The sequence below is a fragment of the Trichosurus vulpecula genome, chromosome 2 (assembly GCF_011100635.1).
Source record: "Trichosurus vulpecula isolate mTriVul1 chromosome 2, mTriVul1.pri, whole genome shotgun sequence".
Lineage (NCBI taxonomy): Eukaryota > Metazoa > Chordata > Mammalia > Diprotodontia > Phalangeridae > Trichosurus > Trichosurus vulpecula.
The window spans coordinates 321,167,420-321,180,140 of record NC_050574.1 but is presented as its reverse complement, the minus strand read 5'-3'; the positions used below and the strand labels follow the sequence as shown (position 1 = coordinate 321,180,140).

The 12,721-nt window shown below is 39.9% G+C and overlaps 1 protein-coding gene across 1 annotated transcript in view; it reads left to right on the top strand.

Moving 5' to 3' along the window:
* ESYT3 (extended synaptotagmin 3) overlaps positions 1-12,721 on the top strand; it is an 88,407-nt gene that overhangs the window by 16,218 nt on the left and 59,468 nt on the right. The window contains exons 2-3 of the mRNA XM_036746803.1: positions 7,328-7,369; positions 11,808-11,942. Coding sequence (XP_036602698.1) covers positions 7,328-7,369; positions 11,808-11,942 — 177 coding nt within the window. The remainder of the gene's footprint in view (positions 1-7,327; positions 7,370-11,807; positions 11,943-12,721) is intronic.

Sequence of the window (12,721 nt, the reverse complement as noted above, 5' to 3'; positions counted from 1 at the left end):
GCACTTAGATCTCTCTGAGGCTGTTTCTTTGCCTATTAAACAAGGATAGTATTTGCGTGCTCACCGTGTAGGATTGCCACTACTTTGTAAATCTTTTTTTTTTAAGTTTTCTATTGATTTTTCTGTTTCTTATGCCACAATAGTATCCCATGTGTTTCTCCCCTTCCCCCTCCCAAATAGCCACCCCATATGAATATTTATTTGAGAGAAGAAAAAGTCAACATAAATGATTGATACATTGGGAAAAGTCTAAAAAATGTGTGTAATATGTACCACTTGTGGACCTCCCACCTCCACAAAGAGTAGGTTGGGGATGTCTTCCCACATCTCTTTACATCTTTTCATTCAAATTCCACTTGATCTTTTTAATAATATTACATTTCTGTTTGATTTTTTTTGGTGTGTCATTGTCCTAGCTTTATAAATCTCAAAGCATGACATAAATGTGAGCTATCATGACCTCTCATTTCCTGCCATGTGTAAGGAATCATGAATGAAAGGCTAGGCAGGGAAATTTGGCACAATAAAACCTAGTGCGGTAAACAGTAAAACCTTCTTTGAGTTGGGGGCAGAGCTAGAAAAAGACACCCTCTATTAGGGGAACTAGTTTTTTGGGTTTTTTGGAGTGGAGAAGGGAAGGCAATTGAGGTTAAGTGACTTGCCCAAGGTCACACAGCTAGTAACTAGCTGAGACTGGATTTGAACTCAGGTCCTCCTGACTCTAGGTCCAGTGATCTCTCTATCCATTGCCCCACCTTAAATGACCCCATAGGTCCCTTCCTCACAAATTCTGTGACCCAATTTTCCTGACCTTCTTTCATGTACTCTATGTTCCAGTCAAATTGGAGTTTTCACAATTCCACAATTTCATCCTGCCTTCTCTTACCTTTATGCACTCATGTAGGTGAGCCACTCTCTCCATATTTCCACCTACTGAAATTCTCCTCTTCTTTCAAGGCCTAGCTCAATCCTTCAAATCCTTCATGGAGCCTCCCTGGTCTTCTGTGCCTGAACTCCCTCCTTCTTTCTCCCTCCCCACACACATATCTGAAAATGATGTCTCTCTCCTCACATTTTGGAATATACCATTTCATCTAGATATCTCCCTCGTCTTTACAGTCTAGCGCATATCTTTTTTTTTTTGTGTACATTTCTTACATTCCCAATGAGTTCTTGAAGGGAAGAGCCAAGACGCTGAAAAACCATTTTACTCGGAGAAAACAATAAAACAAAACTCCTCTCCAAAAAGAGTGACCACTAAAACAGAATGCATCAACCAAACAATAACCATTTATTAACCACTTACTATGTTCCAGGCATTGTACTGAGTACTAAGGATACAAAGAAAAAGTAGAAAACAGAATATTATTAATATTGTCGGTAGGGCAAATCAATCAGGTATTTTTGCTCAACTGTTTTCCTTTTTTACTAGGGAGGGTTCTTTTTTGGGGGGAGGGGTAAATCTCAAGAAATTAATCATGCAAAAATAAAATATTTTCTAAAAAATAAATGATTATAGAAGTTCAAAAACGTGGGTACTGCAATTAAAGTTGAAAATGTATACTCCTTTTCAATTCAAATTTTAGTATTTGTTATAAGCTTTGTTGTTATTTAGTCATGTCTGACTTCATGAGCCCATTTGGGATTTTCTTGGCAAAAAATTTTACTAGAGTGGTTTGCCTTTTTCTTCTCTAGTTCATTTTATAGATGAGAAAACTGAGGCAAAATGACTTACCTAGGGTAACACAGCTAGTAAGCATCTGAGGCCAGATTTGAATTCAGGAAGATGAGTCTTCCTGACTCCAGGCTTGACACTCTTTCTACTGTGCCACCTAGCCACCCTTGTAATAAGCTAGGGGCATGTCATCATATTAATTATGATTTCAGTGAATTGGGAATAAAACTTCAAGCATATTTTTTAAGTACTCCTAAAGAAGGGTTAAAGGAAGTCATTTATTTTATTCCTTCAACCTAAGAATCTGGCTAGGAAAGGTCAGAGAAGGAGAGGAATTAGAAAAGCATGCAACCTTTTTTCCTTCTTCTGGACTCTGTATTTTGGTGGCTTTTACACCCTTTCTCTTTCAAGAAGAATCTGTCTTTTTTAATGCCCATCTAATTCACCTGAGTTTAGCTGCTTTGGAATTGTTTCAATGTGGCATTCCTTTTAGGCTGCTGTACAGTTGTCAAAGAAACTCGTCTTCCCAGGAGCATTGATTATGTTGACAAGTATCAGCTTGATCCTAAGAGAATGAGTCCTTTTTAATTATAGTACTTGCTTTCAAGGGGTGTGGCTCTTCTCTAACCTTGGGCCCTCAGCCAGCCCTGTCTCTGGATCTCAAATGTAGTAATTTCCAGTGTGCTAATAGGGAGTAGTATTAACACACATAATGTTAATAACTTAAAATCGACTGTTGTGGGACCACCATGTTTGGACTCCACCATCACAGGCCTTGTGTGCTGAATGAGGAAGTAGAAATTAAAGGAAATAGAGAAAAGCAGATGGGCTAGAGTAAGTAGAGGCAGAAGAGGTTTGGGTTGAAGGTGACCCAGTTTTGAGGACATTGAGGGCCTGGTTCTCAAGATAACTGAAAGAGGAGAAGATGTGGAAAGAATACTAAATATTATCATCACCAAAAGGTGATCCATAAGATGTCAAGAACTCCTCCATGGGAGAGAAGAGGTATTAGACTGACTACCAAACTGAAGGTCTACAGAGCTGTTGTGCTGACCTCATTGTTGTATGCTTGTGATACCTGGACGGTCTACCAGCACCATGCCAGGAAACTGAATTGCTTCCATTTGAATTGTCTTAGGAAGATTCTGAAGATCATCTGGCAGGATAAGATACCAAACACTGAGGTCCTTACTCGAACTAAACTGCCAAGCATTCAAACTCTGCTTCAGAGAGCGCAACTCTGATGCTGGCCACATTGTCCAAATGCAAAATATACCTCACTTGCCAAAAAGACTATTTTATGGAGAACTCACAGAAGGCAAGCACTCACATGGTCATCAGAAGAAGCGATACAAGGACACTCTCGAGGTCTCTCTCAAGAACTTTGGAATTGATTGTATGACGTGGGAGACACTGGCACAAGACCGCTCAGCATGGCGTGCCTACATCAGAGAAGGTGCTGTGCTCTATGAACAAAGCAGAATTGAAACAGCTCAAAGGAAACACAGGATGCACAAGTTTGGAGTATCCACCCCAAATGTTCACATGGATTATTTGTGCCTGACCTGTGGTAGACCATTTCGAGCTTGTACTGGTCTGACCAGCCTCAATTGGACACATTGAATCTTGACTCAAGCATAATAATGTCATTTTGGTCCTCTTCGAGAACGAAGGACAACAACCAACCAACTGTCTCATTTCAATAAATCTTTATGAGGTTAACTTGCTTATGTAATAAGGGTATCCCTAGAAGAGAGAAACAAGCAGACTTTTCCAAAATGATTTGCCACCACAGAATTTGGTGAATCTGGCCTTAACTCCTTTTATAATCCCATGCATTCTGTAACTTCTCAGTTCCCTGTTTTCTATGACATGAAGTGGAAATGGTACTAAAGAAATAAAACAGGCTAGCTAGACCAGCCAAGTATATACAGTTAACATACAGTGCTTCCTCTGTGCCAGGCTAAGCACAATTATTATCTCATTTGAGCCTCACAACAACCCTGGGAGGTAAGAGCTATTACTATTCCCATTTTACAGATGAGGAAACTGAGGCAAACAGAAGCAAGTAAGTGTCTGAGGCAGAATTTGAACTCAGGTCTTCCTGACTCCAGGCCTAGCACTCTAACCACTGCACCACCTAGCAGAAGGTAAAATGACACTGAAATCAATGAAGGTTGGATTCTCAAAATATCCAAAAAGGGGGAAGATGCCAAACAAGTAGAATAAAATTTTTTAAAAGGCAGTCGAAAGTAGAGCAGTAATTATGGATCCATATATCTTTTTCTTTTCTCATCTAGACAAAATCTTAAGCAGACTGATCTACATATAGACATAGACATAGACATGTCAAGGGCATCTTTGGTCAAAACATGAGAAAAGGAAAGGCAGGCTTTTACAAAAAATTATCGTAGACCCATCTTTACAGTGACACACAGAAGTGACTGAAAGCTATGGAAGATAAAAAATTCCATCATGTGTTGTTTGTTGAATCTAAAAAACATTTAATGTGCTAAAGCAAAATGCCTCCTTAATAACTGTATCTTTTAAAGGTGTCTCTAACGCTTAAGTTGAGAACATATAAAACTCCTTCATAGAAACAATGACAGAGCTAATGGTGTTGGATGATATTCTTGCTATCCACCAGTCAACAAGCATTTAAGCATTTACTCTGGGCCAGGAACTGTGCCAAGCACTGAGAATAGCAAAAAGAAAAAAAAGGAAGGAGGGAAGAGGAAGGCAAGGAAGGAAAGAAAGAAGGAAGGAAAGAAGGGAAAAATCAGTCCCTACCCTCAAAGAACTTCCATTTCAACAAGTACTTATGTAGGTAAATAATACAAGATACATAACAAAGTATGCATAAGATAACCTTCACAAAGTTGGCCTTTTTTGTAGCAATGCTGTCTGAATTGTTTTTTGTTATTTGGTATCTTTCCATTCCTTTTGGGGGGAAAATGTTTTATACATGCTATTTACTTGTACATCATAACCATTTCTAGACATATCTCACCACTAGAATTGAATTCTCTCTTGTAGCAAAGACAAAAAATCTTCCTCCTTTTCAGGTGTTTTGAAAATTGATTCCTCAGTGCTTTCAAAATTGTGCATTCTCCAGCACTGGTTTCTTCTGTTTATACTTGCTCTGGCTCAGATGTCCTCTCTGTCTTGACCTTTCTTAGTCTGACCTATCTAGTGGTGGGAGAGACCATAAGTCCATTGGATCCAGACACCTCTTATTATAAATGAAGAAATGGAGGCCCAGAGAAGTTTGTGATTTTTCTCAAGGTCACAGCGTGATAGAACTGGGACTCAAACTCAGGTCTTTTCACTGCTCCATGATACCCCATCTTTCAATATTAATTCCTTTTTGTCCTATGGTACTTGAGGAACAGAGATATCAGAGAACCTATTGTTGTTCAGTCATTTCAGTTGTATCCAACTCTTTGTAACCTCAGTTGGGGTTTTCTTGGCAGAGATACTGGAGTGGTTTATCATTTCCTTCTCCAGCTCATTTTACAAATGAGGAAACTGAGGCAAACATGGCGAAGGGACTTGCCCAGGGTCACACAGCTGATAAGTGTCTGAGGCCAGATTTGAACTCAGGAAGATGAATCTTCCTGACTCCAAGCCCGGTGCTCGGTCCGTTCCACCACCCCGTACAGTCACAGAAAGCCTTAAGTCATCTGAGCTATGGAAATGAATAACTGACATGCTTGGATTCTGTTGGGTTTCTCCCCACTTTGCAAGGTAGATAATCCTGTGATCTAATCTCATTTTAAGGCTTTAGTTCGGCAGCAGAATGATGGACACAATCTAGGCAGCCCCAGAGTTCCTTTGTCTGGTAAGACATGGTGTAGTGTGCCGTGTTCTTTGAAGAAGGACAGATAGGAGGAGCTGGCTGGATCCTAGCCCCAAACCTGCTGGCCAGGAATGCTACCCGCGCAAGTTACCAGTGCTCCCAAGTTCTAGGTCCCTCTGACTTGGAAGAATGAGGATTTCACTGAATTTCACCTGGAAATGTAGAGTAGGACTAATGAGAAAAGCACTGGCCTAAGAATCCAAAGATCTGAGTTTGAATTCTGATTGTGCCACCTACTAGGTTTGTCAGGATGGGAAATTCACCACTCTGAGCTAATTCACTTACTTGTGAAATAAAGATAATAATTCTTTAAAGGGAGAGGGGGAGAAGAGGTAAATGAAAGGAAAGGGGAAGGGAATAAGCATTTACGTAACACCTACTATGTGCCAGGCACTGTGCCGATTGTGCTAATGTGTACAGATTTTATCTCATTTGATCCTCACAAGAACCCTAGAAGGTAGGTGTTGTTCTTACCTCCATTATACAGAGATTAACACAAACAGAGATTAAGTGACTTGCCCAGGGACACACAGATAATAAATGTCTGAGGCTAGATTGGAACTCAGGTCTTCCTGACTGTAGGCCCAGCACTCCATCTACTGAGCTCCCTAGCTGATAGCCTACCTCACAGGGTTGTAAGGAAAGTGCTTTGTAAATCTTGAAATTCTGCTGAAGTGTAATTTGTGGTGAGTTGTTTGCTTTTTTAACTAGACCTGTCATTTCATTGGTGTTAGAAACTCCTAATTACCATTTACAGTTTTAGAAGGCTGCCTGGGACACTGAGAAGTTAAGAAAATGACTTGCCCAGGGTCACCAGTCAGTTTGTGTCAAATGTAGGCCTTGAAATCAGGTCTTCTGGACTTTAAGACTAGCTCTCAATACCTTCTACCCAATAATATGGAAAAGAGATATTCTAAATTTTAGTTTTCCAGAGCAAAATAGACTACATTTTTAAGTAAATTGCTAAAAAGTCAGCCATCTAAAAAGAAAACCATGCTAATTTTGTCATAGCTCAGAATGAGGCCTATAAATACCAGTTGTTTTGAAAGACAGTGTGGTGCAGTGAACAGTGCCATGCACTTGAAGTCAGAAAGAACTGGGTTTAGTTCTCATCCTTAGGTGCTTACTAGCTGGGTGACTGTGGGCAAATCATTTAACCTTTTCGTGGCTATTTCCTCATCTGTCAAATGTGGGTCTCTAAAACCTCTTATAGCTCTAAATCTGTGATGTTACTACCTTATGATCACATTCAGGAACAGGTGGATCTGCCAGTGACTTAGAATGCTGTTTCCAAAGCACAAAAAAAAAAAAAATGACAAAATAGCTTAGTTTACATTATCTTTTGTTTCAATATCACCTTCATTTCCTAATATGTCTCTTTCCCCTTCATCACCAAGAGATCAATCTTTTATAATTAATAATTTTTTTATAAAAGAGGGGATGAAAGTGGCTCAGCAAAAATAACCAATGCATCAGCCAAGTCTGGCATTATATGGAGTGTTCTATATCGTAGCTTTCCACTTCCGCAGAGGAAGGAGGGAGGTGCATTCTCTTATCTCTTTGAAGGGGTGGGAGGGGGAGACCAAGATTGGTCATTATAAAATTGCCCAATGAGGAGACTAAAGGGAAGACTAGTCTTTGAGGCTACTAAAACTTGGAAAAGTACCTGTTGGATACTATTGGTTATTTATTGTAGAAATATACTTCCGTCATCTGCTTATGTTAATTTACATGTTTTATCTGTGAGATGGTCTTTTCAAAATCATTTTTTCTTTGTTTTTTTTTCCCCCTAGATCCACTTCCCCGATGTGGAGCGGGTTGAATGGGTCAACAAGGTAAGAACCAATTTGGATTCAAGATGGGGAAGCTGGAGTTGGGGAACTGGCTAAGGCTGCTCTGGCTACTTTCTGACCTCCAAATCAGAACCCCTGCAAGGTCTGTAATTATCCCTTGGCTACACTCATCCTGCATGTAGGGCAGGCTGAGTCATGAAGAATGTAACTAGGGGGCAGGAAAAGGGGTTTACCTGTAGAACCTATTGGGAAATGAGCTGTATGGGAGAGGCCAATTGGTAGAAGGTAGATGTCCTAAGTACTCAAAGCACACGCTTTTATAACTTTTATGTTATCTGCAGTTGGTATTCCGATCTTGGTGATGTCTTTAAGATGGGAAAAATAGCAAGTTTTCCCTAAAGGATAATGGCTTCAGAGAGGCAGTGTGTGATATTTATAGTCAGGGGACTTGGGATCAAGTCACTTAACCTCTCTGAGCCTCAGTTTCCTCGTCTGTAAAATGAGGGGACTGTCACTAATGACCTCTTCCAGCTCTAAATCTAAGACCCTGTGAACTAAGTACCAGGCTGGCACCTCTCCCCAGTTTCATAAGAATATGTTTGTTTTCCTCTCCCAGAGTCCTCAAGTTAAATCATAGGTTTCTGTCTGGGTAGTTTCTGTAGCCTGTAAGGGACAAACACAGAAGACAAGTGTTTGAGGTCCTTGAGGGAAACCAAAAAAAAAAAATCTAGTTTCTACCTTGGGAACAGAAACCATAGCAATTCAAAATCCTTCTGAATGCCTTTCAGAGTTGATGAGTCAGGAGTCCTGGGTTAGTGTTCAAGTCCTAGTGTTTCTGTGGGTCCTGGATGGGCTGAGAGAAACTGCATGAGTGTTTATTCATCAGCCAAGACGTTAGGTCTCCTTGGCATTTTTTCTTGTCACCAAATAATTATTGCAGTGTCTCAGTGCTTCAAGGGGTCTGTGCTAATGGAATCTTTGTACATATTTCATACATTTTTATTTTTTTTATTTTTTGGGGGGATGATTTCATTCTTTTTATTAATATTCATTTCTTTAGCTAGCCAAATTTATCTTAAATAATTTGGGGGGGGATTATTTATTTATTTAATATTTTTAGTTTTTGGCATTGATTTTCATAAGAGTTTGAATTACAAATTTTCTCCCCATTTCTACCCTCCCCCCTCCAAGATGGCATATATTCTGATTGCCCCATTCCCCAGTCATCCCTCCCTTCTGTCACCCCACTCCCCCCCACCCCCTGTTCCCTTACTTTCTTGTAGGGCAAGATAGTTTTCTGTGCCCCATTGCCTGTATGTCTTATTTCCTAGTTGCATGCAAGAACTTTTTTTTTTTGGACATCTGTTTTTAAAACTTTGAGTTCCAAATTCTCCCCCCTCTTCCCTCCCCACAACCCCTCCCTAAGAAGGCAAGCAATTCCACATAGGCCACATGAGTATCATTATGTAAAACCCTTCCACAGTACTCATGTTGTGAAAGACTAACTATATTTTGCTCCTTCCTATCCTATCCCCCTTTGTTCAGTTTTCTCCCTTGACCCTGTCCCTTTTCGAAATGTATGTATTTCATGTAGGCAGATATATATATAGATATAGATATATATATACACACACATATATATATACACATACATACATATATATGTGTGTGTGTGTATATATATATATATACACACACACACATATATATGTACACATACATACCTATACATATGCTGTTTTCCTGGATTGAATGTAAGCTTCTCGAGGGTAGAAACTATTCCTTTCATATCTTAGTATTTCTATCACCTAGCACCTGGCATATAATAGACACTTAATAAATGCTTGTTGGTGGGTATTTGTTCTTAATGACAGCCCTTTCTACAGCCCTTCCCTGCCTGCCTGTATTATCTAACTCTTGCCCACCTCCTTTAAGCTCATCATAGGAGGTTCAATGTGCTGAGTGCCTTTCTCAGTGCCTCTTTTTTTACTTTGCAAGAATAATCAAGCATGTGTTGAGCACCTACTGGGTGCCAATGTGTCACTCACAGCCACCAGATTTTGAGAATTGAAATGGGTCTAGAGATCCTCTGATCAAAATGCCTCATTTTATAAATGAGGAAACTGAGGCCTTGCTTATTTGAGTGCCTTGCCCAGGATCACAAAGATTCAAACCCAAGTTTTCTGAATTCAAAGTCCCTTCTCTTTCCCCTCTTCCATATTGTCTGTTCTCATTTAGCTACTTCTGCTGTTCAGTTGGTCACTGACATGACTACTCTCTCTTGCTCCCTATTCCTTTTTTCTTTTTGCCCCCCTTCATCTATCTCATGTTACTTATTAGCCCAGTTCCATAGGATAGCTCTTGTCAGTGGGCTATGTAGGAAGGCCACATAAGATAGGGACTCCCTCCCCCCCTCCTTTTCAAAGACAGCCTTCTATCCAGTTCTATATTTCCACTGAAAACACACACACCAGATAAGTAAACTAGATATATGATTTTGTATTGTATTATTTAGCTTCACATAAATGTTTCATATCCATTATCTCATTTGAATCTCATCACCTGTCTGTGTTGTCAGTAGTAAAAGTGTTATTATCTCTGTTTTACTGGTGAGAAAATGAAACTCCAGAATGATTGAGGCTCGCCTAGGGTCACTCAGGTAATTAATGATAGAATCTCTATCCAGGGTTCCTGGCATAATGCCTACATGTAGTTAAGAGACTGAAAGCATTTATGTTTCACAGTGTGGGATGAAAGGTAAAAATAAAGAGGGGCCCTCGGACAGTTACTGGGCACTCTATCTAGTGCTTTTATCTCAAGCTCACCTAATCTCTTGGTAAACCTAGTAGAAAGTAGGTTCCATGTGTGGAGTATTTTGACTTGTTTTCAGATATATTACCCTAAAGCAGGGGTTCTTAACCTGAGGTCATTAACTTGGATTTTTAAAAATATTTTGATAACTTTATTTCAACATAATTGATTTTCTTTGAATTCTGTGTGTTTTATTGTACTCATTTAAAAACATTATTCTAAAGATGGATCTATAGGCTTCACCGGATTGCCAAAGGGAATATCATACCAGCATATCATAAAGAGATTCCTGTATCTATGACCAGAGATTAGAGGATTTTTCCTTATTTTTGCTGGTAGAGTTAGTGGTGGGGTGGGAGAGTAGTGCTGTCTAGGATGTAGATCCAGAAAGGAGATTTGGTTGCTGATTAGGGGCACCACTCAGATGGAACCAAATGAAAAATTCTAAAAAAAATGGACAGATGAGGAATGTAAATACTGCTGCTTATTGTACTGATTGGACTGTTGTTTGGTGAGAGAAAAAATGCATTGATAAAAGATTTCTAGAGGTACCCTTCAGGAAGGACAAGAAATTAATATCTAAGACTTTCCCTAAGTTGGATAGTCTTGTAGGAGACTGGCGTCATTACCTTTGTAAGCACAGTGAGAAGAGCTCTGGATCTGGGAGTCAGGAAACATGGATTCTAATCTTGATTTTGCTACTTGCTAGCTGTGTGACCTAGAACAAATCACTTTCCTCACCTTAAAAGGGGGGGTGGGGAATGGAACCTCTAAATTCCCTTCCAAATCCAAATCTATAATTCTTAAAAATTGAATCTTCTCATTTTCCTATTGCTTCAAAGATAGGTTTTAAAGAGAGTTAAGAGAAAAGACTGATATATGGATAGCAAAATGGTTTCCAAAAAGAAACGAAAGATCATTGATCCAGCTAGAACCCTGGGGGCCCTGGGAAGGACCTCAGACATTAACTAGCTGTGTGACCTCAGACAAGTCACTTGACCTCTGCCTGCCTCAGTTTCTTCAACTGAAACATAGGAACAATAGCAACACTGACCTCCTAGGGTCCTTGTAAGGATCAGGTAATATAATATTTGCAAAGTGTTTAGCACAGTGTCTGGCACATAGTAGACACTAAATAAAAGTTAGCTATTATCACTGTTGTCAATGATGAAGGTCTAAATGGTATTTATTAGTATAAATACATTAGTCCTAGAGCAAAAGAGACCTTTGCCATCATCGGGTTCAACCCCCTTGACTAACATATGAAGAAATAAGTCAAGAGACGTCAAATAGCTCGCTGAAGGCACCCAACTAGCAAGCCAGGGCCAGAACCCCCAGGTCTCTAGATTCCCAGATCATTGTTGTTTGCACTTCATCTTGAGTTAGAACATGAAGAGGACAGTCCCTTTCCTTCTATTCAGTGTTGAAAGTCCTTCAGAGATGGTCATGCTCCCTGACCAGGCATGATAGACTGTGTGAGATGATCTGGAGGTTTCAAAGTAACTAGATTGTTTCAGTCAATTTAAGAGCCAATAGAGTGACCAATCTTGATAAGATTGTTAAGAATTAGGACCCAAATACCCCTTGACCATCAGTTAGATACAATGGAGATCTCATTCTGTGTGTGTGTGTGTGTGTGTGTGTGTGTGTGTACTTCTCTCCCACATAGATCATTACACAGATCTGGCCCTACCTTGGCATGATCATGGAGAAGAAACTTCGAGAAAAACTCCAGCCAAAGATCAGAGAAAAGAGCATCCATCTGAAAACGTTCACTTTCACCAAGCTGTGCTTTGGACAAAAGGTTGGTGACTTAGTTTGCTTTTAAGTACTGGATTGTTTTCAGACCTTCCCCTCACCCTGCCTTCTCTACCCTCACTCCCACCCCTCTCACTGATAACCCAAGCTTCCCAGGATTCCATTTGACCCCAAATGTCCAAACGTCACTGTCTCCTTCCTGCCACTTCTCAGTGCCAGGCTCAGAGTTCCTCCGTGTCTGCCTTCAGCAGACATACTTAATTTTGCCTTGACACCGGATCACATGGAGAGAAAATACCCAACAAAGGAACAAGATGGAGAACATCACATCTATCTTCATTAAAGCTATTTGACTTGCTAATTTTTACTATGTGTGCTGCACTGTGGGAGAGATACCTTGGCCATAATTTTAGTCTTTGTAATCTACTTGGCAACTCTAGATTATAAACTGATACTTAGTCTAGAGTATAAATCCAGACTGGCTGGAAAGACATAAATAAATAAAATAAAATAAGCATACAATGCAATGTATGATTTCCCTTCTAGCTAAAAGTGTTCTCTTCTTCCTCTCCCTTTCTTAGAACATTTTGTCTGCTCTCTCCTTTGCCCCATCACATCACAGATTGACAACTCAAAGGGACCCTGGAGGTTACAGGACCATGTAGGATCACAGATCTAGAGCTGGAAGAGACCTCAGAAACCATCTAGTCCAACCCACTTATTATACAGATGAGAAAACTAAAGCCCAAGTCCCTAAGTGACTTGCCCAAGTTCACATTTGTAAATAAGTGGTGGAGCAAGTTCTTGAGTCCAAATCCAAAACCT